Source organism: Bactrocera neohumeralis, chromosome 5 (genome assembly GCF_024586455.1).
Source record: "Bactrocera neohumeralis isolate Rockhampton chromosome 5, APGP_CSIRO_Bneo_wtdbg2-racon-allhic-juicebox.fasta_v2, whole genome shotgun sequence".
Taxonomy (NCBI): Eukaryota; Metazoa; Arthropoda; class Insecta; order Diptera; family Tephritidae; genus Bactrocera; species Bactrocera neohumeralis.
Window position 1 is genome coordinate 73,551,326 of NC_065922.1, and position 25,735 is coordinate 73,577,060.

The following is a 25,735-nucleotide window of genomic DNA, read 5'->3' on the forward strand; positions in this document are numbered from 1 at the left end:
CCTTGAACGAATTTCTCCACAGAATTATTATAGATTTGTCGACTAAGATGTCACTTGAAACTCTTTAACCGTATGACAATGCTACAGTAAATAGTTTAATCGTTGTAACTGGAGACGAGTTATTCTAAGGATTAGTAGAATAAAATGTGACTTAGAATAAGATGTGGAGCAATGATACAGGAAAGATTTCAATAGTTGTAACTGGAGATACTGGATTTTGACAGCCAGGACATTTGCGAAAACGAATTAGTTTAGGGATTTGTAGAATAAGATCTGGCTTGGTCCGTACTTCTTTTGAAATGAAGCTGGCTACTGGTCAGTTACTGTCAATGGAGAGCGTTATAAATCGATGATAACCAACTTTTTATGACCGCAATTGGAAGAAGTTGATCTTGACAATAGCTGGTTCCAACAAGGCGGGGCTACGTGCCACACAGCACGTGCAACAACCGAATTATTGCGAGAAAAGTTTGCAGATTCGATTATTTCTAGAAATTCTGACATTGAATGGCCTACAAGAAGTTGTGACATAACACCATTAGACTACTGCTTGTGAGGTTATTTGAAGTCATTGGTCTTTAGCAATAAACCAGAGTCTATTCAAGCTTTACAAGTCAATATTGAGCGTGCTATTCAGAAGTTATAGAACAAACTACAATATCTAAGACTATTGACAACCATTGAAGACCCAAGAGTTAACTAAATTTTTAAATAAGAAGAAGAAGAAGCAAAATCTGAGGCTACTAAGCGCTGCAAAGAGCCAAAATCTGGCCAAATCTTAGTAGAAGAAAGCTACTGATAGCCCCTGACGAATCAAAAGTCAACAAAATTTTAGAAGTAGTAGAAGAAACTACAATATCTAAGGCTTTTGATAGCCAACGAAGGCCCAAGAGTCAACAGAACGTTTAAATAAGAAGAAGGAATATCTAAGGCTACTGGACACAGCAGAGACGCAAATGCTGCCCAAACCTTAAAAGAAGAAAGCTGCTGCTAGCTCCTTAGGAACAAAAACTTCTTACCAGTTAAAGAGAACTCTAGCCACGGAAGGTTTACTTGTTTTTCTACAAAATCTACTAGGTAATTGTTAAACACACCTACAAAGAGTTGAAATACAATTTTATTTTACCAAAATTTCAATTGAAAACACAAAATTTTCGATGAATTTCGAAATAAGGCAATAAAATATAAATTCATATGCGCACTTTTACACTCCGCATCACATTACACAACGCATAGACACATAAAAGAGAGCATAAAATTTAATTCACTGCTATTTACAGCTACAACCAGCACAACAGCAACAACATGACCAAACAACACTTGTGTTGTTAATGAGATTTTACGCCTTTCACACGTGCTTTTAACAACTGTCAAATACAAAGCCAATAATACAACAACCAAAAAAGCAACAAAAACAACAAATCAACGGTATATCCTGACATACATATACTTGTATTAAATTATATGTTTGCTTGTGTGTTAACAACAATTTTGAAGGCACAAACATTCATGGCTGAGTGGCTGGCACTCGTTGCTGTGCATGTGTGTGTGTTTATGGTGTGAACAGGTAGTAAAATATGACTGCTTGATTTCATTTACACACACACAAACATATTGTACATACATTAGCTCAACATAAGGTTTAAAAAGGTTGCTTAGAAAGCTTAAGAGCTACAGCGCGCCATATTAACAGCTTATAAGTGTATGTGTGAGTGAGTGCTTGCATGACTGTGTTTGTGTGGTAAATTGTATAACTGAAAAGCTATTGAAAATAGCGACTAACCGAAAAATCATAAATGTGGCGCATTTATAGCGGCATTTTATTGCACTTGCGCGTTCGCCCGCCGCAACCATGTGCTTACGCCTGTGTGTATGCCACGAAATTTTATTATCACAAATTGAATTAAGTCGGAAGCGTGCTACGTATGCATTTGTACGTGTTAGTTATAGTTATTGGAGAAATTCAATCAAAAGCTGGTAGTGGAGAGATTTAATAAGAAATATTTCAAAGAGCTCGCGATAGAGAGATGTCTTAAAAGGATGTGGCGTTAATGGAAGGCAAGCATATGAGTACCTATGTATGTATATAATATATGGAATGGAAAATAATATTTTCTCATAAAAGGAGTTTACAGCAGACGTGAGCGTAGTAAATACCGAATTTGTGCTTTAAAGCTCACTAGTTTAAACAAGAAACACGAAAACCGTTATGTGAAAAACAGGCTTTGGTTCCAAAAAACTACGTCCATATTTGAATAAAACAGTTTTAAGTAGAAAAGTATGATCAGTAATGTATAATTTCTTTATTAGATCTCTAAATTTCAAAAGATACGGTTTATTGCTATTTGCTAACTACTCAGTATAGCTTCTCTGTTAGATATATACAAACCCTTTCTTCATTTTCTAATTCATCATGAGCTTTGATAGTGTACAAAAAATGCATCTCAAGCCTAAGCTATGAAAAACCAAACCCTAAATGTCTCATAAGTTTACCAAGCTACCAACTATCAATTTTAATCAGGAATCAGGCCATGGCCCGTATCCTTCGAGACATTGAATCTGATATTTTTACTGCAAATGAAAGCTTAAATCACATGATAAATCGCTACCCTCTATAAAAATTCGTCTGTCCCTATTCTTCAGGACCTCTGTTGGCGTTAAAGTTCAGGCTTTTAGTCAAATCAACAGTAGTTTTCAGCTGAAAACACATAGATTAAAAAGGCTTTTCGACACTTCAACAAGAGGTTTTGCTTGAATGTCGCCATATCTGTCCTCTCGAAAAGCGTTAGTGAAGAGCTTTGAGCAATTTACTGTACTCTCTTCAAGATATTTAGGAAGTTAAAAAGCCTTTCGACACTTCAACAAGAGGTTTTGGTTGAATATCGCCATATCTGTCTTTTCTAAAAGCGTTAGTGAAGAGTTTAAGGCGAGATATTTCTAGTTAAATAGAAAATAGTACTTTTCAAGATTCCTTATACTCGCTTGAAAGGCATGTCACGACAAATCAGATAAGTATCGTAGTAAGCAGAGACAGATTTGTACTCAGCCGAGTTGGTAAAAAACGTTAGATACCGGTACTTTTAAATTGTATTATTTTATGAACCTTCTTTACATACTGAGCTTCCAACTTTCATCGAATCAAATCTCCAAATTACGTATATAACTTATTTCGCTTCGAACCCACAATAAGCTTTATTTTTATCTCCAAAGCTTTTAAAAATGGCTCAGCAAATTTAAATAACTTTTCAAATAACACTTTAATGCTTCAATTTATGTTTATAGCCATACAGATGCAACTAAATCCTGGCAATTTTTATTAAATGATTTCCCCCTGAGTAACTACCTTTAAAAGGCTTCAACTAACAAATTGGCAAACTAAACGAATTTCTCAAAAACACAGCTTAACGCACTTGAAAACCGCTACCCACGCCACTTTAGGCCAACTACTTAAGAGTTCACGCACACACACATGCATGTAAGGGCAAAGCGTCAGCCTTTCGTTGAGCGTGTGTTGCCTGCCAGCCTGCATGCAATCACATGCTCCATAAAGCGCATGAAGCGTTCCACTTCCTTAGATTTCATCAGCGCAGCGTTGAGGATTTGCTGAGTACCTGCGCATGTGTGTGCGCGCGAGTGTTTGTGTATGCGCCTAAAAGTAGGTATTACCCCAACTGCTTAATTTCGCATATTTCTACTTTTTGACTTTTCTGTGACCAACTTTAGTTTTTCACTCATTTTCTCTCTACGCGTTGACAAAATAAAAATATGAAAAAAAGCGAAGTAAAAATTTTAGGAAAAAGTTATGACCAACCTCATACAGGAAACAAACACATACGCAGCAAAAGTCGTGCAATTGCAAGTTTACGAGTAAAATGACGAAAAATGGCAGAGCCATCCTGGCATATGAAATTTTTAAAATTATTTCCTTCTTGTTTTTTGTGTTAGAAATGAAGTCACTCACGCTTTGCTGAGTTGCGCTTAGAGCGAGCGAATGGTGAGGGGTCACAGGTTAGGTAAACGCACGAATGTAAATGCATGCAGCATTTTTAAGACGGATATAGGCGCAATCCCGAAATTTCGGCACTGTGGAATTTTATATTTAATAATAGAAAATATGATGGAAAACGTCGATTGAAATGCAAAGCATATTAGTTTTGAAAACTCGAAATTACGATAAAATATGCATATCAAATCAATAAATTCCGGATTATTTAATTAAAAATGTCGACTAAAATCAAGAAAAGCATTAATTTTGAAATTCCGGTATTAAAGTAGAATATTTAAAAGTCTTAAATTCTGAAAGGGATCACTGATCCCCTAAAATGTAAAAAAGGGTCAGTGACAAAATGTAAACAAAGGTTGTGAACTTGGCTAAACATAAACAAAAGGGTCATTGACCTCAAAATGTAAACAAAGGTTCTTGTCTTGGTTAAATGTAAATAATGTAAACAAAGGTATAAACTAAAACTAGCTCCCCTTCAATAGGCGACCCGCCAATACAAGGTCCTCGAGCATCCTTTGTGCATAAAAAAACTATTTGTATATGTAATAAACGCCAAAAATTTCAGGACTGTTAAATATTACATTTAGTTTAAAATTTTCAACATTATACTCTCATAAACGATGGGGTGCTCATATATAAATTGAAAGAATGAGCGTAATTCTCATTTGGTAGTTTCAAAGCTACATGAATTTTATTTTGCATTTCGACAACTAACTTTTAATCACTTCATAATCGTTGCTATTGCCTACCGACCACATATATGTATATATACCCTCAAATTCTAATATAATTGTGTTATACCCTACTTAGGACGAATATTAAAAGCAAATATGCCTTCACTAACATCAACTATTAACATTTGTACAATAAGTCAACAAATATTTGCTTTCCATCTATTGTTCTGCTATTTGCTTGGTAATTCGTGGAACCTTGTCTGCTTTGTTTCTATGACTTCGGTGGGGTTGCTAAGCAAATTCGTAGAGTAATCAAACTGAAATTGTGTTAAGCTCACAAAGTGCGTCTGACGGACTGACATTCCTCTGACTAGAGGGTGCAAACAAATCAATTAAATGCAGATATCACATAATGACAGAGACACAAAGCAGTAAATTGCCGTTTAAATTTAAATATTATTTGGGGTTTCAAATGTAGTGAGCATGAAGAAATGAGCACAGTATTAAATGTGAATGGAAAACTGCTATAACCGAATTGGGGCGTGTGACGGTTAGGGGAAAGAGAGAAGTATGGTTTCATAAGCTGTTTAAAGGTTCCAACTTTGAACTCTATGTATTTATATCCCTACTTGACGTTTTATGCGACTTATAGAATATATTGTGTGAGAGGACAGTTTAATGCAGCGTAATCTCAGGATACATTAAGGGGTTGCCTAGAAAACCGTAGATGAAGACCTAAAAACCTAAACCAATTGGGTCTAACAAAGTGATTGGAAACGGAAAATAGAAGTGAATTTTTGTATCAAATACAATCATTCAATCGACCAGAGCCAAACTCCTGCAAAAGCTCGCAAAATATGGAAAGGAAGCTGCTCGGAGTAAACTAGATGGTGGAAAATATCTTATCGAAAACCAAAAGAGAGGTGGCTTGATCTGGACCTCAGGAAATTTCGGAACTTTTGCTGCGTATCGCCATTCAAATGAAGAATTTCTTAGGAGTGCTAAAATGAGCTCCTGAAAACATGTGTTCGACGGTCAAACCATACTTGGCTGTAAATTTGAGCATTACCACGAGAAATATCTTAGAAAATGAAAAAGTTTCTGCAATCGGCAGAAGTTGGTCTCTAGACGGCCCCTATCAAACAAGCAAGCAATTGCTGCCCAAAAGATGAAGCAATCATTGTTATTTTTAAAGAAGTCGAAAAGGTAGGAAAAAGTCAAAAAAGTGTGAAATCTCTGTCAACTTTAGACCTTAATTTACCTTAAACTTTCATTACAGGTACAATGATGACAAGACCTAGAAAGTCGGAATCGAAAAGTAACGAAGTAATGATATTTAAAGTCAGCCAGCGAGATGTTCTCAAAGACCTGTTGTGAGAGCTCTGTTATATACCAACCAATAACCAAGCTAGCTTAAGCTAGCTTAGAAGGAAATAAATAGTTGAAAGATAGAAAATTTATAACCTTTAACCTTTCAGGAGTCGGAGGGAGTGAGCGCTGGCATATTAGGAAAAGCTTATCTTAAGTAAACAATCTTCAAAAGAATAATCTTGCTGCCAAACCGAAATAATGGGATGAGAAAATGTTTTAAATTAATGAAAAGGGTCAACAATTTGGACGTTTTTTTCTACACCCAAAGAAAAATATAAAAGAATAAGAATAACAGTACACACTTTTCACCTCAACCCCTTTACACCTCCACCAGCATCCACAGCTCCCAAAAGATAGCCAATTTAGTGCTGCTTTTATAAACATATGTACCGATGAATGCTTTTAAATTTGCGCCAACAACAAATGTGCCCTTTAATAAGCATAATAATTCTTTCTTTTCAGACATCTTTCACATGTTTTTTCCACTTTTCGTTATCAATGCATTTTTTTCCTTAGACGCACGACTGATACGCTCAAATAGAGTTTATAAAATTTATGTAGTGCAACATTGGCATGAAATTGATATGTGAGTGAGGGCGGAAAAAGGTCAATTCGTGCCCTCACACCACACTGCATAACGGAACTTACTAAATAACATGACAGCGTGGTGAGGGGTTGCTCAACGGTCTGCGTTTGTACTTATAAAAACAACGGGAGCTGGTCGGTCGTAAACGCCAGGCGAAGCGGATATTAAAAAGAAATAGTGCAAACGGAAATTATCGGTATTAAACGTTATCTGATGGATTGCTTAGCTGGTTAAACGCTCGCAGGCATAAAATTCTAATAACACATATGCGTAGAAAATATACAATAGACAATAGTTGAAGCTGCTTGGAAGCTAATAAGCATTCGGTAAATTGAAAAGTTTTAGATGAGCTATTTAAGACAGACGAGTATTACCGAGCAACCATAACTAACACTACTAAAGGAACATGAGGAGGAAGTTTTATTTTACTTTCAGTTTCTTTAAGGGTTAAGAAGACTAGAATCTACCCAATTTCAGGTAAAATCTAAAAAAATTAAGCTCAAATCATCCTAAAACTTATTCCAAAAAAACCAAAAACGATTACAGAACTTAGGATAGGAACTCTGAAAAAGAAGAACCATTTTTGTCCTTTTATTAACCGTTTCAATAAAGGCCGCGCCTTTGTAAATGTTATACTCGACAAACATCTGTTAACTCGGTAGCACTCCTTAAAATTGTTGGAGAACGTTTTCAGCCGCTGCAACAGCAACAATGATGACCTAGCATAGCTAAAGATTCACAAAATCATCCATGAGTCTAACATTACAGAGAAATTTCGGGTTATGGGACATAAATATGTAAGTATAAAGAATTTTTCACGTGCCTAGAGTATTAAAGGGCATGTCAGAAAAATTGTTTTTTTTTTTAATTTTTCATAAATAAGAATTTTTTTAATAATCTCCAGGAGACGAGCAAGATTTTTCTGTTTAATATTATCTCAAATTCAGAAACCAAAACAATTTATTTTTGCTATAGAAGAATCCCAATAATGATCGAAGAATTAGTCAAAGTTTCCATTTTTGACAAAAGGGCCAACTCCCAATAAACGTTATTTTTCGTGAGAACAATCACACTTAAGAGTGGCTTAAAAATGAAATTAACTGATAAATATATGTACTATATAGTAAGTCATTCAGGTCAATCAGTTCAGCTACTTCAAAGAAATTTTCCCCACCGACTCTGAAAACAGTTTCTCGAAAAAATCGCGTTTACATTCGATATAGAGTACGAAAAACAAAAAATCGAATAAGTGAAATAACCAAGTGAATAACTGTCCCATTGCTATTTAAGCATAGACAGCGCCATCTGTATAAGATCAGAGGAAATTTCAAAGCCAGTTTGGCAGCACTGTCCGATAAAAAATTAAATATTAAAAATTACAAAATTTGTCTCTCCTTTATATTAAGTTACTGTAGTTTGCATATACTTGCGGAAGTTACGCTGAAATTACTTCCGGAATCAATGATTTATGAAAGAAAATTAACTTGTAGTGTATAGGGCAACGGTTAATTATAAATTTTTTTAAAAGTTGCTGTATAAGTCACATTCATTTTAAAACAACAAATTAATAAAAGAAAACTTAATTTACGCGGAAAAAGTTTAAAGTATAAATGAATACACTTCTCCACTAAAAATTTGCAATTTTAAACATTATTATCCGTTCGCTTTCTAGCCACTAATTTATATAATAACTTCCGGCAGAATTAACATTTCTTACTTTTTAGCGCCACCTATCGTTTAAGCATGTCTGAGTATATTTTTTGTTATGCATAAGTGGCTGGCAATACCACAGCCAAACAGCTGACTTAACAAAATTCTTTTTGCACATCTCGCCGCAAAAATTATGAACAATTTTATATGTATGTATGTATGTATATATAACTGTTGACATTTAGATTTTTTAAAATAATGCGAGGGCGAATAGAAAACAAGCATTATTAAACAGTTTGTCCACATAGACATCAGCAATATGTCTAAACACGACAGCAGCACATTGCCAGCAATTGCATTATAGGACTTGGTAACTGCTCAGAACTTGGTTCTAACTAAGTGTTACATTATTTATAGTTTCATGCATTCCAGAGTCCAACAATATCTTAACACTACAGGAAGTCATTTAACGAATATTTATTATGAGGAAGGCATTTACACCTGCACAACGCGAAGCTAGCGATACGTGTGGACTATGCGAAGCTGATAAAGCATTTAATGACATTTCAAATATTTCAGTAAAAATTAATACGCACCTAGTGAAGGTTACGGGTGAAATTAATTTTAAAATAGCTTTCCACAAACGATTAAAATATTTAAGATTATACATGTCAGTTGTAAATAATTTAACCCTTTTGGTATTGCGAAATTCAGCTAGTTTTTTTGTTATTGAGAAGGAATATTAGAAAGAATACTGCATATGTAATGAATCGGTGAATACTTTTAGTGAATATTTTACACAAAAAGCGAATAGTGCGCTTATACGATTATAAAAATATCTCATCCATCAGCAATGATGGATTTTATTTGCATCACGAAAACAGCAGCCACATTATGGCACATATGTACATACACACATATGTATATGTATTTACGTATGCCACAATTATAAACTTGAAAGGAATTATAGCAAATTACTCCGGTGGAGACATCTACAGTAGCAGCTTAATTTACCCATCATTGCTGCCGGAAGCAATTATTTTACAATATAAATTTTTGCAACTTGTATATAAAACAACGTGTAAGGAAAATTTTTAATAATAATTATTATATACAAAATGTTAATTGAAAAGTCCCACTCACCTTGTGTGTGCGCACCACCAAACTGAAAACGGCTGAAAGCTGCAGCGTTTAGTTGCAATATACTTACAGACGGAAGACCGGCACCGGAACAAGTTAAACGTATAACGACGTGATTCTATTACTAAAACGCACACACTTGCAAAACCAACGATATGTAAGAATTCACTTGTCAGTTGTAAATAATTTAACCCTTTTGGTATTTCTTAAGTTCTGCTTGTTTTTGTTATTGCAGACGAATATTAGAACGAATCGTGTATATATAATGCAACGGTCAGTACTTTTAGCGAATATTTTACTTAAAAAGCGAATAGTTCGTTTATACAATTATAATCAGATCCCGTCAAGCAGCGTTGATAGTTTTCATTTACATGTGCAAGCGTACTTGGCTCTTTAATACAAGAAAACATATTAGCATTGCACCGCAAAAGCAGCAACTGGAAAATTGGCTTTCCTATAGCGACTACAGTACCGACTTAGTTTACCCATCACAGTTTTTTCAAACTGTGTATCAGACAACATGCAAAGAAAAATTTTTGTAATAATCACTGTATGCGAAATGTTAATTGAAAAGTCCCACTCACCTTGAGTTTGCATAAATTGGAAACGGCTGACAGCTTTAGCGTTTAATTTAGAATTATTGCAAATGGACGACCGACCGAGTATAACCGACGCGATTCTATTACTAAAATGCACACACTTGCAAAACCGACGATATGCAATTTTTAAAACGCACAGAAAACTAATTGCACACTTTACACATTCAATAATATACACCACACACATAGAAAAACACTTAAACTACATTAATAAACACTTTAAACTATGAAAACTTTACTATAAAACACTTTTTTCACTAAAATAATGCACTTTATTAACACAAGCAGCCGAACGCTTTAAAACCCGCAATTACACTAATAACATCCGCCAAAAATGTGACAATTGTTGTTACTGTGCAGTGACACCTAGCGTAACAAGTCTAAACATGCATTTGTCACGTAACAGTAGGTGGCAATAGCGCAGTTAAACAGCTGATTATCTTGAGCAGCTGTAATTTGGTTCAAAATTTTGCAAACGTACGGCACAGAAATTGTAGTTAATTTTATTAAGCGGATAAAACTTATTGTTCTGACTTTTTAATTCAGAAAAAACGCAGTAGCAACTGTTTCTATAAGTTTGTGCTGGTAACAAATAGCAAAGATGTCTAAAGACAATAGCGGCATGTCGCACAACTCCAGTAATATGTCACTAGAGGATTGGGTAAGCGGCCACAGATGTGCAAGTGTAATTGATTTGTACCTGGTACATTGTTTTTGTTTTGTATTGCTTCACAGACCGATCACATTAACACGCGTCTGGATGTAATCTATAAAGACCTCTGCGACTTTGAACAAAGCGTTACTGCACAAAATGAAACTACCGATTCGGGTGAAGTAAAACTGATGGAGCTGCTTGAGGCAGTTAATGAGATACAGCGCACTGCCCGCAGCATACGCCCTATAACGGGCACATTGAAAGACAAACAGGCGCATATGCGTGAACAAATGGAGATGCTGCAACGGTCAGTCGAGCTGATGGAATTGGAGAATAGAACGCGTGCAGTGGACATTATGGAAGAGCCGATGGAGTGACGGCGGTATTGCTATAAACAACAGTTACATAAACATATGCGAGCGTTCATTTACATCAACATAAATACATACATACAAACAATATTGAGTGGCATTTATAGTGCAGCAGCATTTAATTAGCCCTTAATTTTCAATAGTTTTGTAAGCATTTAACGTAGTATTATTAATTTAACTTTGAAATAGTTGTAAGTATGCATGTATGTTAGTGGAATAAGTATAAAAGATGGCGCACAGCTGAAATTAATAGTTTAAAGGTTTGGAGATTAATTTGATGTTATTTGTTATTGGAAAAGCGTAAATGAGTAAATTGTTTTCTGACTGACGGAGCTTTTAACTTTTAATTTATAATTTTTCGAATTTCGTGTTTTTAACTTAAATTATTTACCGAATTTATGTTTATTGTTATAATTAATTTTTTTTTTTTGTAATTTTGAAAAATTAAATTGTTTTGTAAAAAAAATTATTTTTTTTGTAATTTTGTATAATTCGATTTTTTATTTTTTTTTTTGTAGTTTTGCAAAATTTGATTTTTTATTTTTTTTTTATTTCAATAATTTATTTTTTAGCCAACTTCAATTATGCTCAATTACTATTTTTTAAATTAATTGCAATTATACTATGAATAAGGGTATTTTTCAATTTTATAAATTTTTAAATAATTTTTTAATATATTTTTATTGAATTTTATTATTTTGCTAGTGCTACATAAATACGCAGCAACAATTTTGCTTGATTTGCCATACAATAACTGTTACTTAACAAGATTGTTGCTTTTCAGCAGACATTTTGCATATTGTTTTATAAATAAACATACACTTATAAGTACATACATATATATTTCGTTAATTATTTTATATAAATATATAATAAAATTCGTATATTCATTAATAAATATTGGAGAATTTTGCCAATTTTGAACTTCCAAAAATGAGAAACAACAGTAGAGAAAAATAATTTTGCATAAGCATTGATAAAAAATAAATAAAAAGTAATATTAAATAACTTAAAAAATAAATAAATATAAATATAAAAAATTTATAAAAAAAAATAAACCAAAATTTAAAAAATAAAGCTAGCATATAAAAAGTATTAAAAATATAAATTTAAAAAATGTAACAATATACCTACATATTTAAGTATGTATGTACATATGTATGTACATACATATGTCTGTATACAAAATTTACAAAAAATAATAATAAAAATTAAATATACATACAAAATACATGTAAAAATGTAAGAAAAAATTCAAAAAAACCGAAAAAAGGAAATATAAATAAAAAAAAAGTAAATAAAAAAAAGTAAATAAATAAAAAACAAATTAAATAAATAAAAAAAAATTAAAATACATACAAAATACATACATACAAAAATTATATAAAAAGTTATATAAAAAATTAAAAAACAAATAAAAAAATTAAGAAATATACATTTCTTTAATATAAAACATATAATTAATTAAAAAGAGGAGAAAAAATATTTTAATAATATTGCTACAACTGTTTAGATTTAAAACTAGGGTTTTCAAAAAATTTCACGGTTTAACTTTAAAATTTTTTATATCACATTATGGAACATTATTTTAAGATAAACATACTTAGATATCTCAAAAATGCAAATGTTTTTAAACATTTATTTTTTAACTATAAGTGCATAAACGTATATGCATACAGTGGGCGGGAGGGGGCGTAAATAATGATGAATACTATTTTTAGAAGCAATTTGGCCACCGATTTCGTTTCTTAGATTTTCGTTTGCTTTTTTGCATACCTATCGCCTGCATTTACACCAAATAGCGGCGCTTATGTGCAATAAGTGCAAAACGTTGCATAAAATTTATATAAAAAAATAGACATGTACGGCTTTACTGGCTAATGTGTGCTAGTTTCCTACTTGTCGTTGTTGTTAGTACATTTTTGTTGTTGGTCAACAACGCGCATCACTCCTGCCCGCATTCGCATTCGCACTCACATTCACACGCGCACTCACAGTCATCACACACAGCACTAGCACTACCATTTGCGCCGTCCAGCCCCTCCGCCATACCACCACGCCCACCGACTATTTGCAGCCAAGCCAAAAGCAGCTGCAATGCCGGCCATAGCAGTACCAAATTTCAGATATCAGTATTGAGACTGATGCGTGTCAGAAACTCGCCTTGCGAATCGGCCACCGCGCGTATTATCTCCAAGAGCAGCTCACGTGACAGAGCGCCGATCTTCGGCAAACGCGCCACTTTCGTAAAATCCTTCACTATTAAACGCAAGGCGTAATCTTTGATATCGTAAATTTTCGTTATGTCCGAGGCTTCCAGCGTCTGCAGAACATTCTCATACGTTATATTATGCTCGAGCGAATATTTACAGAAGGCGGCTAAACGATTGTTGGACAAGCCGTAAAAGCAGGGCGCTTGAAACAGATACAAAGCATCCTGTGGTGGCATTTTCGTTTCGCCATAGTAAATGTAGCGCAGTAGCGACTGGAAAGCTTCTTGTGAGGGTGAAATTTCACCGATTTGTATCTAGTGGCCAGAAAGAAGGTAGCGAGTGGTGAAAAGTTAACTGTAAAACAGCGTATACTTACATTCACTGTGTTATCGGGTGGCATAAATGAACGAAACATGCCTTGGAAGTAGGTGCAGCGTGCGGAGAGTATGGATTTGTGCGCGGGTATAGCTTGGCCATCGAGTATGAGATTTATATCGCAAAACTCTTTGCCGGTGGACTCCAGAAAGACCGCCATGTCGCTCTCCAGTGTGGTGCCTAAGTATAGAGTTTAAAATTTAACATATTTTTGTGCTCAAATTAAAAAAAGTTATTATTATATTACCTTCGCTCTTTTCGAAATTATTTTCCATAACAATTTTACCCGGGTTGAGGCGCCTGCGCACAATTTCCACGATTAGCGCTTTGTCTAGATCGCCGAATTCGCTTGACAGCACGACGTCTGCGTAGTTTTCATCCTTTATTATGAATTGCATGCAGTGATCCTTGATGATTTGTATTCTACAACACATAATTTGAGGTTATGTGTAAGTCAAAATATAAAAATGTAACTAAACAAACTTGTTCTTGTCCGCATTGTACAGCGCCTCCAGCACATTCTGCTTGTTGATCTTGAAATCCAAGTACTGTATGCAACCTTGCGCCAAGCGCGGCATTAGAAATCTACCCGCCAACTGGTATATATCGGTTATCAAAATTATTATATTTTTGCTATACGACTCCTTCAGGTCGATTCTATCCGTATATATGTAGTTCAGGATGATTTCGAATGCTTCCGGTGATGCTTGCGCCAAACGCACCTCCAGCATGGGCGCGCGATCTGCGCCGCCGCTACCCACCAAAGCGCTACGTATATCCATGGCTGGTCCGAACACCTTTTCCATCTGCTGTTGACGCGCTTCACGCGCTGCTAAGATTTTCGTGCGCAAATGTTTCGAACGCGCCGCCACAAAAGCGATATGCGCTAAAATTTTTATCTCCTCAGCACCAACTATAAATTGTATATCGCAGAATTGTTTATCGTGAAAGAATTTGCCGTAATCGTCGCGCAGTGTACATTTCGGATAGCTGGAGAATTGAAAGCGATAGGTATCGCCGCGACGCACGCTATTATCAACAGTGCCGCCGAAAATGTACATAGCATCACCGATAACAGCGCTCGCATGGAAAACACGACCCGAAGGCACATCCGAGTTCGGCTCGGGCGTTATTACCGACCACACTTGCGAGTCCAAGTCGTAACAGTGCAGATCGTTGGGCAAGGTGGAGTCCGCCGAGCCGCCGAAAACGTATAAAAAGCGATCGTGATGCACCATAGTGTGCCCGTAACGGCGTGAAGGTGGTGCTGAAGCGGCGCCACGTAGCACTGATTCGTTGGAGATACGACGCCAGCTGGGGGAGAGGTTTCGTTCATAAATTTACAGTTATTTACATACAAATTTACATACGTTTTGGTTTTAAAGTGGAATTCGAAGAGCGAGTTGGTGATCTGCAGACCACTTTGGCCGGAGAAGACATACATGCAGTCGCGCGCAACAGCGACGGGAAAATTACAGCATGTTGGCGGACGTTCACCCTTTTGCTCCACCTCCTCCCATTGATGGTTTTCGCCCTGCATAAAAAATATAATTATTTATTAATACGTTGTATTTAAATTACTAATAAAACTCACCAATAAATTGAGCGTCCACATGTCATTCAGACGCGCATTACCGTCATAACCAGCATATATCCACATCTTATTATCGTAGACAGCAGCGCCATGCGCAGAGCGTGGCACTGGCACACTAAAATCATGCAAAACAATAAAAAAAAAAATATTTCACACTACTACATTTTTTGTTTTTGGTACGCACCGTCCTGTGAATTTCCACTCCACCCACATGGCCGTCTGAAATTTATACTCGAACAAATCATTTTTATTCGTTAAATTCGAGTTCGAATGTATATCGCCGGTGTAGCCGCCAAAGATGAACATTGAACTGCCGTAGACCACGGCGGAGTGGTGATAGCGCGGCGCCGGCGCCACGCCGGTAGCACAAGCACGTCCCCACGATTTGTCTTTCACACCAAAACGTATTAAGTCGTTGAGCATCGTTTTGCCATTGTCACCGCCGAACACAAACATTGCATCCTTATACGCCACAACGGTGTGTTTGCTGCGCCTGCAATAACAAAGAAATTAGTAAAAACGAACAATAAAGATTGACTTAACACTCACTTGGCACCCACAAACTCGGCGCATTCGAGCATTTTCGACCACTGATGTGTGGCCGTGTAGGAACTAAAGTCCACATTCAATGCGTTCAAGCTATAACTGCCCGGTGATATTGACTTGCAGCTGCCTACATCGTACATGCAGACTGCGCCACTACTGCGACAGCTGCTGCCGCTACTGCCCCGCATTGAACTCGAATTGGAATGCGACATTTTGCTGCGCGATGAAAAACTTTTGCGACTCTTACGACTGCCCGTGTTGCTATGACACTTTTCCAGACCTGCCAGGCAGACGTTGCAGTAACCACTGGAGGAGAGACTGCAGACAAAGCCGCTATTAGCGCCACCTACACTGCCACCACAAGTCGTTTGATTGCAATTGCCAGCCGTGCCAATGACACTGCCACATGCAGCGCTCAAGCTGCTTGAAATAGAACTCGATGCTAGACTGATGCTACCCCCACCACCACCGACTCCGCCGCCGCCACCTGCAACACCACCACCACCTCCGCCACTGCTGCCGCTACCGCTACCGCTGGCGTTGCCACCGCTGCCACCGCCTGCGTCTTCAGTGGAATCTGTAGACTCTGAGCCGAGCAAAGCCTTCAGCATTAACGAGTTACAGGTGTAGAATCGCTTTCGTTGGCTTATTTTGATAGCTTTTTACGCACTTGTACAGAGTGAAAAAGTGTCAAGCGTGCAAACTAAAAACGCAGTTATACTATATTATTGCAATTAAATTAATTGTTAACGCCCACGCAATTTGCAAGCTAGCACGCACACACAAAGCCACACACGCTTTACTGGAGCAGGCAAACCACAAAACCAATGTCGTTAAGTCCAGCACTTCGCACTGCCCCACACAAAACTTGCACTGTTAGCAAAACCACAAGCTAATATTTATATTTATGCATTTTTAAACAAATTTTCACTAAAATATCGTTTTTTTTCTGCAATTTTCGCAATTGCTTTGTCTGTATACCAGAATGTATATGCACAATGAACACCCGCATTGACGTCGCCAACAAGAAATTAGCACAAAATTTATGAATGAATTGACAGTTTGTACTGTGCCAAACAACAGCTGAGCGACAGGGCTACCGTGTTTTAAAGAAATAAATGATTCTTTGACAGTAGAATTTGGAGGAATTTTAAGTGGCAGTGCTTCCAAGTGCATACAGTATTAGCCATTTCCACGTCCGTTTAGTTAATTCTTTTTTTCAAATTCAAATAAAAGGAAATATGAAAAAAATATATAAAAATTAAAAAAATATATAAAAAAATATTTAAAAAAAATATATAAAAAAATATAAAAAAAATATAAAAAAAATAAAAAAATATAAAAAATATAAAAAAATAAAAAAAATATAAAAAACATATAAAAAATGTAAAAAAAATATTAAAAAAACATTAAAAAAATAAAAATAAAATAACATATATTAAAACAGGGTTTTAAATTATTTCAACATATATGTAAATACGTTATAAAAAACTATTAAGAATAAAAAAACACAATAAAGTATTTTTGTCATTTCATAGCATCTTTATTTGTAACATTTTTTGTTCATATGCGCTCTATACATACATACATATAAGATTTATTTAATATTTTATAAAAAAACTTCCTGTTTACAGGAAGAAGGCTGAAAACGTTAACATTCGTTCGCATTTGATGTGTTCATAGAATAAATGTGTATGCACCATTATGTTGATGTGTAAATAAATGAATAAACAATAAATAATATGATTTTTATGAAACAATTTTTAGTTTGTGTGTGGAATAATTAATTGTCAATTATCGAAGGCATTAACTAATAGCTACTTTCTCGGCTAATACTAAACTTATCACAATAATTTGTTTTTGGCAATTTTGGGGATTGACACTTAGGCGGATGTTCTGGGATTATAGGAGAGCTGTATTAAATTAATTATTTACCACTAAAAAATAAAGGTCACTTTTATAGCGATTGAGGAATGCTTGAAAATATCATTGTCTTTATGCATAATTTACGATTGTAACAAATAATACTAATAGTTTCAGTTATTTGAAATAAACTGTGGCAAACTTATGGCATACCGTTATTGCGCTTATGTCTTTGCTTTAGCTGTCAGTACACAACCCATGAGTGGTGTTATTATTATTAACATAAAACTATTTTTAGGCACTTTGAAATTACTTAAATAAACTTGAATTTTTGCTACTGCCGACCTCTACACATCATCCGGCTTTTGTGTACGCTCCAGCGGGAATCCCTCCTGCATACTACTCTTTCTTTGCGCTTGTGCGATCTGCACGATTCGCGAGAGTGGCGAATGTGTGCTGCCAGTTGTAGGCGGACGTGTGGCCGCGCCAACAGCCGGCGTAGCAATGGAAGTTGAGGGTAGCAAGCGAGTAGTACTCGTCACGGTGCCACCGCTGCCCGTCGGGCTGGTCGGACTGGGATCACCTGAACTGCTCGCCGACGAAGTCGATGTTGAAATGTTTAGCTCGCGCGCCAAAGGCGATGGACGTAACGAGAGACGACGCTGCAAGACGCTTTGCGTAGATGCTGATGGTAATGTTGGCGCTGTTGGTACTATATTTTGTGACGCTAATGCGGCATTCATATTCGCACCCGGTGGTGGCGCCTTACCCGGCGGTATTTGTAGCGCTGTAGGCCGCACACTGAAGCGACGTTTGAATTTATTACTAGGCGTAGTAGTACTGTTAGTTGTTGACGATATATTGGTATCACGTTCACTATAACTTGGCGGTGGTTCGGGTATTTGTTGCACAGCTGATGACTTGCGGCGGCGCGTCAGCATGCTAGTTGGACCTGACGCCGCAAGCGTTGTTGTTGAGCCTGTGGGCGCATTGAACGAGGTGGGCAAAGCGCCAACAACTGTGGAGCGTCGTGCATATAAACGATTGGCAGCGGCGTTGTTCATAGCGCGTTTATTGTCATTGCTGAAGAGTGAGAATAATGGTGGCACGTCTGGTAAGTCCATGCCAGCATTACCCATTTTACGTTGTTTATTACTGCCACCAAAGATGCCACCCATATCGCTATGGGTTATTACTGGCGGGCTGTCGGCGGCTTCCTCCATTACAGTTTGCGTATGCATCACCTCTAAAGCGCGTATCAAATCAGCAATTGTTGTATTCTCCAACACCTCTCGTTCCTCCTCTGAGGCAACCGAGAAGAGACTAGGACGACGATCAGCTGCACCACGACCCCCAGTGGGGAAAAGACTGCCACGACGCGATGGCGTGCCTGTGTTTGGCTGCATACCAGACGTAAAAAGACTGCCACGGCGTTGTGTAAGTCCAGCCGCATTGGAAGTGGGAAACAGACTTCCACGCCTCACGCCTGCGGATGGTTTCTGCGTAAATATGGATTCGCGTCTTTTGCGTGGACCACCACCAACAACGGCATTACTGCCACGACGTGCACCAGCTGCCAAACCATTGAGTGCACCCGATGGCTGTTTCGATGTCAAACTGCCGTCCGAAGGATAACTGCTAGGCGCGCCAGGTAAACCTGAAGGTTTGCCATTGCCATAATAAGGCGCATTCGCATCAGCTGCCACTGTGCTGTAATAGTCGAGCGGTGGTGCGCGACGCGCCGACTCTGGCACGCTCATAATCGAAAAGCGGCGTGTGCCATTTGGCATCGAAACATCCGTGCCAGCCTCAGCGGCAGTTATGCGTTCTTGTGAGGGTCGCTTCTTTGACGGGAACAATTTACGCAAACCATCAGGCATTGAGAACTTCTTTACACGCGGCTTTGGTGGCTCATCCTCCTCCATATTCACAACATATTCGCGTGGCGGTAAACCGAAACTTGACCGATATAGATCACGACTATCACCCTCCTTGTAACGATTGTTGATCGCCTCTTGTATGCGCTCATTATCACCGCTCCATGTCCATTCCGTTGGCAATGCAGTGGGACGACGTTGGCGCCATGGTGGCTCGAAGTTGTAATCGGAGTTGGCGCGTCCACGAGGCTTAGGTGCCTCATGAATACTCGGATACGACCACTCACTAGCCAATATTTGCGAATCAGACAGTCCGTGATAACCACCATACATGCTGAATTCATCCTCCTCTGGGGGTGGCACACGGACAGCGCCCAAAGCACCAACCACTTTGGCCAACAGTTCGGTAGTTTGCAGAAAAGCATCTGCGTCCTGGAAGGATTTCTGTTTATCCAATTTATCGAGAGCAGTATCGGAAGAAGCGTGAATGGGCGCGAGAGCGCCACGCGCCTCGATGACGTCATACGTTTCAGAGAAGGCGCGTTTGCGCGGGAATTCAGGTGGCGCATCCTCGCGATACATGGTGAGCTCGGGTGCAGAGTTCGAACGGTGCAGCTGCAGTGTTGGATCCGGCTCGGTATAGACCGGCTAGTTGAACGGAAAGAAAATAAAATAAATAAATTGTATGAGAAGGAAATTAAAATGAAAGAAATGTTAAAAAAAGTAAAATTATTAAATCAATAATTTAGGTATTTTTTGCGTTATCTGCACATAAAAAAAACAAAAATTGTTTAAGATTTTTTGTCATTTTTTACATTCTCATCTTTTAAAAAAAGTGTGTTCCTTTTAATTCTGTACATATATTATTAATTTCAAATGCATACTTACAGCAAATTTCTTGCGTCCAATATTATAGATTACTTTAGTAAAATAACTATAAAGAATTAAAAAAGAATAAAACTTTTCTTAAATTACTTTGTTTGCTGTTAACCATATTTAACCCGCTTAGTAATTGTGGTACACAAAAATAACACTTTTAAAAGTTGCAGAAACAACAAAATTGTTCAATTATTTTGAGGTTAAAATTTTAAACCGTTATTAATTATGTATTATTTGTTAAAGTGATGACAATTTACTTTTATATATATTCTACTTGAAGGGATTAAATTTATTTCATGTGCAAATAACCCAAGAATATTGTATAGTAAAAACTTAAAAAGTTGTTAGAGTAGAATAATAAAAGAAATAAAATAAATAAGTACTAAACATTGACATTACTATTTACATATAAGTTTCCAGTTTTTTCAATAATCTTACCATGTTTATCATTATTTAAAACATCTGGCGGCATTTTAGTTAAAAAAAAATTAATAAATTACATTTTACTTTCAATTACAATTGTTTTTCTAATATTTATATTGTTTAAATAACTAGTTATTGTTTTACATTAACCCATTTCGCTAAATAGTCGCAATAAAATTTGATAGTGTGAACATCTGGCTATGTATCATAAACAAAACAGTAACGGAAAATTACACATGATTTAAAAAATAATGCATTCAATGAATAGTGTTGAGCATTATTTCATACAAAATTTAGAAACTTACTTTCAAACATATTCGTGAAGTGTTAAAAATAAGTTTGAGCTGTAATATATAATATATCGATTTTTCTAACGAATAACAGTAATTAAGCAAAAAACTGCGAACAATTGATAGAGCGACTGCTAATCGCTCATATCAAGATTTAAGCTAATAGATATTGAAAAAAATAATTTGTTGGCACTTCAAAGTTCTATTAAGTATTTGGGTTTCGCATTGAATTTCAAAATTAATTGTGTTATACTTTTATCGTCTAAATATATTAATTTGTTTATGTCCCAGTAAAAATATTATATTATCATACATAAAAGACAAATTTTCGTTGTTAAATTCATAGAATTTTCATTACCTTCACTCGCAGTATATACAGCTCATTCAAAATCCTTCGTAAATGTCCGACATCTTTCGTAACACCACTCCATATGCGATTTTGTGTTGTTTTTATATTCGTCGATAGTTGTTGTTCTAAACGTCTTAGTTTCTTACTTTGTAAACCACTGTAAACGATTTTGAAAATGAATGTAGGGTGCAAATTTGTTCAGAGATTATAATAAAAAATTAAAAATGTTATATATATGTGAGATTAGTTATTTGAAACCAGTATGAAACTTTTAATGTGCCAGCGAAGAAATTATAAATATTAATTTATAATAACATGCAATTGCGTTTGGTATTTAAAAAAATGCATAAATAAAAACTAAATATTTATTTAAAAACACCCAACATAAATGGTTATAAAATAATTTCTCGATAAAACTAAATAAGTTAGTTTTAATAAACAATAATCAAAGTAAAAGTACGAAACCCCTTTTATAAATACATATAAACGTTCGTAGAAGCTTAGATAATATGAATATTATGGCTAGGACTTCCAGTCTTGGTGCTATAAAAGAAACTGGGTAGCTAGTCTCAAATTGATGTTTATCACATGATCGGTAGTCATTGTTATGACAGAAGCCTATCTGCTGTGCCTATATAATAAATTCTACTAGTTGGCTGTAGACAGTCCGAAATATCGTCATATGATGTGTTACCAAAAGTTGCGACGTGACATCACCTGATCGGTAGTAACTGGAGTGGCGGCAGTCTCTGGCTGAGTTTATATAAAAACGGTGGTAGCTGCTGCAGATAGTCGCATTTGACATCATATGACGCAATAACATGTGACGTGACGTGATATCACATGGTGAGTAATGATTGAGGTAGACTGGGCAAATATATAAGATACGGTGGCAGTTGGCTGCCGGCAGAAATGGTGTCATATGCCACCATGTGATGTATCATATGATGTGTTGGGATTACTACGGCAGCAGTTGTTAGGCCTCAGTCTATATAAGAAACTGTAATAGCTGCCTGCAGGCAGTTTGAAATGACGCCATACGAGGTGATATCTTGCGCTGTAAGGTGATATCATATAATGTGTATTAAGTGTTATAACATCGAGGGACTAATCGGCTATATAAGAAACTGCTCGTTTCAAACAGTGCACAGTAGTGTTATATGGTGTGACGTAATGTGAATTGATAATATGTGAAAAGTGCTATGACACGGAATCACTTAGAGAGTATACAATTTAAGAAACCATAGACCTATGCTACAAAAAAAGCTGAAGGTACTTCCGAGAGAAGCTGCCAAGAGGTATTATTTTTTACTTTTATATTTAACTACTTTTTTAATTAATCTGTCACCTTTTATAGTTGCCATAAAATTTGCTACAAAAGCATAAAACCTAAGGGAGGATTAAATAGTGGTAGCTGAAGCTTTAAGGCTTTTAAAAATATGTATAAACAAGCTCGTTAATAAAAATAAATTATAAGATTGCACCAATTTTACAATATTATACGCTAAATTTAATAAAATTGTTAGAAATTATTATTTGAAAATTTAATATTTTAATAAATACTTTAGTTAAAGAAAAAATATGAGATTTTAAAAACATGAATGCATAAATTTATAATAAAAAAATATTAGTAAAAACTAAAAGTAAAGCATTAATACAACGTTTTTTGCAATACGATTAGCTAGACAATAACATGAACACACACACACAAATCCCCACACAAATATTTATTTTTAAACATAAAAATTTAAATAAAAGTATAATATAATTACCGCGTTATGAAGCCCATAATCATAACTAAGTATCCCAAAGCGAATATGAACCACATTATGACGAATATCTCATATACCACAAACCAAGCACCGAACTCGCGTGGCTGAAACGGAAAGAGAAAATTGTAAACGTTTCAACGTTTTATTAAAATTAAGTTTTTTTTTTATTAAAAATCACTAAGCTCACCTGATCTGCTCCAAAAGTGGGCACATAGTCGCCGAAACCAATAGTTGTTGTGGTTACATAAGCGAAATAAATCGAAATGGAGTAAGACCACTTCTCGAAATATGTAAACACAAGCGCTGGTAACAGTATAAAAATACCGATACCCGGTATCAGGGCGATCAGTATGGCGGTGAGTAGACCCAATTGTGGTGGCACATAATGTTTATCGCGTGACAATTTGAACTTTTTATAGCGGCGATAAATTAACTCGAACTGAAAATATAATAAAAAACAATACAAATTTAAATTAAAAATATTACAAGAAGTATTTATATTAATTTACCGTTTTGCCAAAGTAGTCACCCAAGCCCGCAAAAAGTATACCATTAACCGGTATGCCGATGATCGAGTAAAATATCATAATCAGCCGTCCCGCTAAAGTGGTGGGATATATATTGCCATAACCGACGGTTGAGCAGACAGTGAAGGCGAAGAAAAACGAATGATAAAATGTCCATGTATAAGGTGGCTCAAATTCATCCGCTGTGTAGTTCGTCACCTTTTTACCGCAATAATCGGAAATGTTTTCAAGTATCTCTGTGATGGTGCTCTCGTTTTTGCCGGACAATTCGCTAACGAGGTATTCTGCAAATATGTACCATTGGAAAAATATTACAAAAATGTTTGAAGCCCAAAATGGGTCCCGTAGTAGCATGTTTCAGATCTATGACAAAAAAAATTACTATTTTTCTTTGTTACAAAATCAGCAGTTATATTTTCAAATATATTATGCAAATTCGGACTTACTCCGAAAACGGAAAATACTGTTTAATTCTGTTTATTCTATAATGTTAGCAAAAGTTTGAAATTTGGAATCCATTAGCAATTTCGGACTGACTCCGAAAACTGTAAGGACTATAATGAAACTTTTTCTTCTATTACAACTAGAAAAATCTTAGTCTTCTCAATTCATTATGCCAATTTGTACTAACTTCGAAACTCAAAAGGCAGTTTCAATAATTTTTAATCAATTGCAACAATAAAAACTCCAATTATTTAGTCCATTAGACAATTTCGAACTCGCTACGAAAACTAAAAAACTACTTTTATACTTTTTCTTCTATTACAAAAATAAGAACGTCAATTAAAAACTATTAGGAAATTTCGGACTCACTCCCATAAATTATTTGAATACTTTTTATTATTTGCAACACCAAAATTTTCAATTTTAAAATCTTTTAGGTAATTTTGAAGTCATTTCGAAAACTGAAAAAAGCTACATATGTTGATACTTTTCTATTAGAATAATAAAAATTTCAATATTATTATATATTATGGAGTTTCGAACTCACTCCGAAAACTCAATAAACTATTTTGACACTTTTGTTCTCCGAAAATTTAAAAAATCGAAGAATATTTTACCTTTACAGTGATAATAAGCTGTAATGCCGGTTCAAAGTGCAAATTCGGAATCACTCCGAAAACAAAAGTATTCATTTTGGAAAAATTCTCGAGGAACTTACACACTTTTCGGCGCGTTACTGTCCGTGCAATGTTTACAATAAACTCAATGCCAACCTTACTTATGGTAAGTAATGTCAAATAAGTCACAAATGAAATAATCAAATTCATTAAATTATTTTTGATTTACAACCCAATAATTTCTTGTAAATGTGGTTCTGATTGTATTATTCTTCTTCTGGCACATTGTATGGCAGAGAATTGACTTTGAAAAGCCACAAATAATAATTTTCCACTTCTTGAGTGTGTTTTCGCTCAACTTTCGACAAAAGCCCCGCGTCAATTCTTAGTTAGAGGACGTGAATGCACTGGAGCCACTCATAAATATACTTATAGACATCATATAAGCAAATACATTTGCAGCAGCCATGTAAACATGCACAGCTTGAGATTTACAACAATTTAAAGCAATAATCATAACAACGCAAGTGACTTAGTAGTGCAATATACTTGCACTTAATCGGCGTCTGGATGATTGCTTATTGTCGCTCAGTTGCTTTATTTGTGCTACAAATTGCATTTGGCAGCCACTTGACAACCACTGACATTCGAACAGCTGTTCGCCATAGTCAAAATACAACACTTTGATTTGTTGTCGCTTTGTCCAGCCGGTTTGTTTGCATAAGTTAAGCGTTTTGCTTAAATTAGTAGCAATTTTCAGTTATTAACATTATATTTTCTTGCAATCTACTTTTTCTTGCTTTGTAGAAATTGCCAGGAATTGTGTGTAAATTAAGAAAATTGTAGGCGTTTATGACTGTGTAAATGATTTGAAAATTGCAATATTTCTTTTCTTTGGAGCATTTGCATACACAAGC

General features: G+C 35.7%; 3 protein-coding genes across 5 annotated transcripts in view; 1 reads left to right on the forward strand and 2 right to left on the reverse strand.

Annotated features, from left to right (window-relative positions):
* The first annotated feature begins 10,444 nt into the window (after positions 1–10,444).
* Positions 10,445–11,245, forward strand: LOC126758601 (uncharacterized). Its single transcript, XM_050472939.1, has 2 exons — positions 10,445–10,684; positions 10,759–11,245. Exons 1-2 carry the CDS (start codon positions 10,625–10,627, stop codon positions 11,053–11,055), a joined length of 357 nt encoding a protein of 118 aa, XP_050328896.1. The 5' UTR covers positions 10,445–10,624; the 3' UTR covers positions 11,056–11,245.
* A 466-nt stretch (positions 11,246–11,711) lies between these two features.
* Positions 11,712–16,814, reverse strand: LOC126758592 (leucine-zipper-like transcriptional regulator 1 homolog). The gene is made up of 8 exons (XM_050472929.1): positions 15,781–16,814; positions 15,416–15,724; positions 15,232–15,346; positions 15,008–15,171; positions 14,121–14,951; positions 13,885–14,060; positions 13,639–13,817; positions 11,712–13,576 (listed from the first exon to the last, which is right to left on the reverse strand). Exons 1-8 carry the CDS (start codon positions 16,386–16,388, stop codon positions 13,172–13,174), a joined length of 2,787 nt encoding a protein of 928 aa, XP_050328886.1. The 5' UTR covers positions 16,389–16,814; the 3' UTR covers positions 11,712–13,171.
* A 482-nt stretch (positions 16,815–17,296) lies between these two features.
* The window catches only part of LOC126758590 (open rectifier potassium channel protein 1), a 38,458-nt gene continuing 30,019 nt past the window's right edge, over positions 17,297–25,735 (reverse strand). For all 3 annotated transcript variants that reach the window (XM_050472923.1, XM_050472922.1, XM_050472924.1), the window contains 5 exons: positions 23,740–24,041; positions 23,418–23,669; positions 23,231–23,334; positions 21,468–21,615; positions 17,297–20,165 (listed from right to left, as the gene is read on the reverse strand). In XM_050472923.1, the coding sequence (XP_050328880.1) occupies positions 17,988–20,165; positions 21,468–21,615; positions 23,231–23,334; positions 23,418–23,669; positions 23,740–24,041 (2,984 nt within the window). In that variant the 3' untranslated portion in view covers positions 17,297–17,987. The remainder of the gene's footprint in view (positions 20,166–21,467; positions 21,616–23,230; positions 23,335–23,417; positions 23,670–23,739; positions 24,042–25,735) is intronic.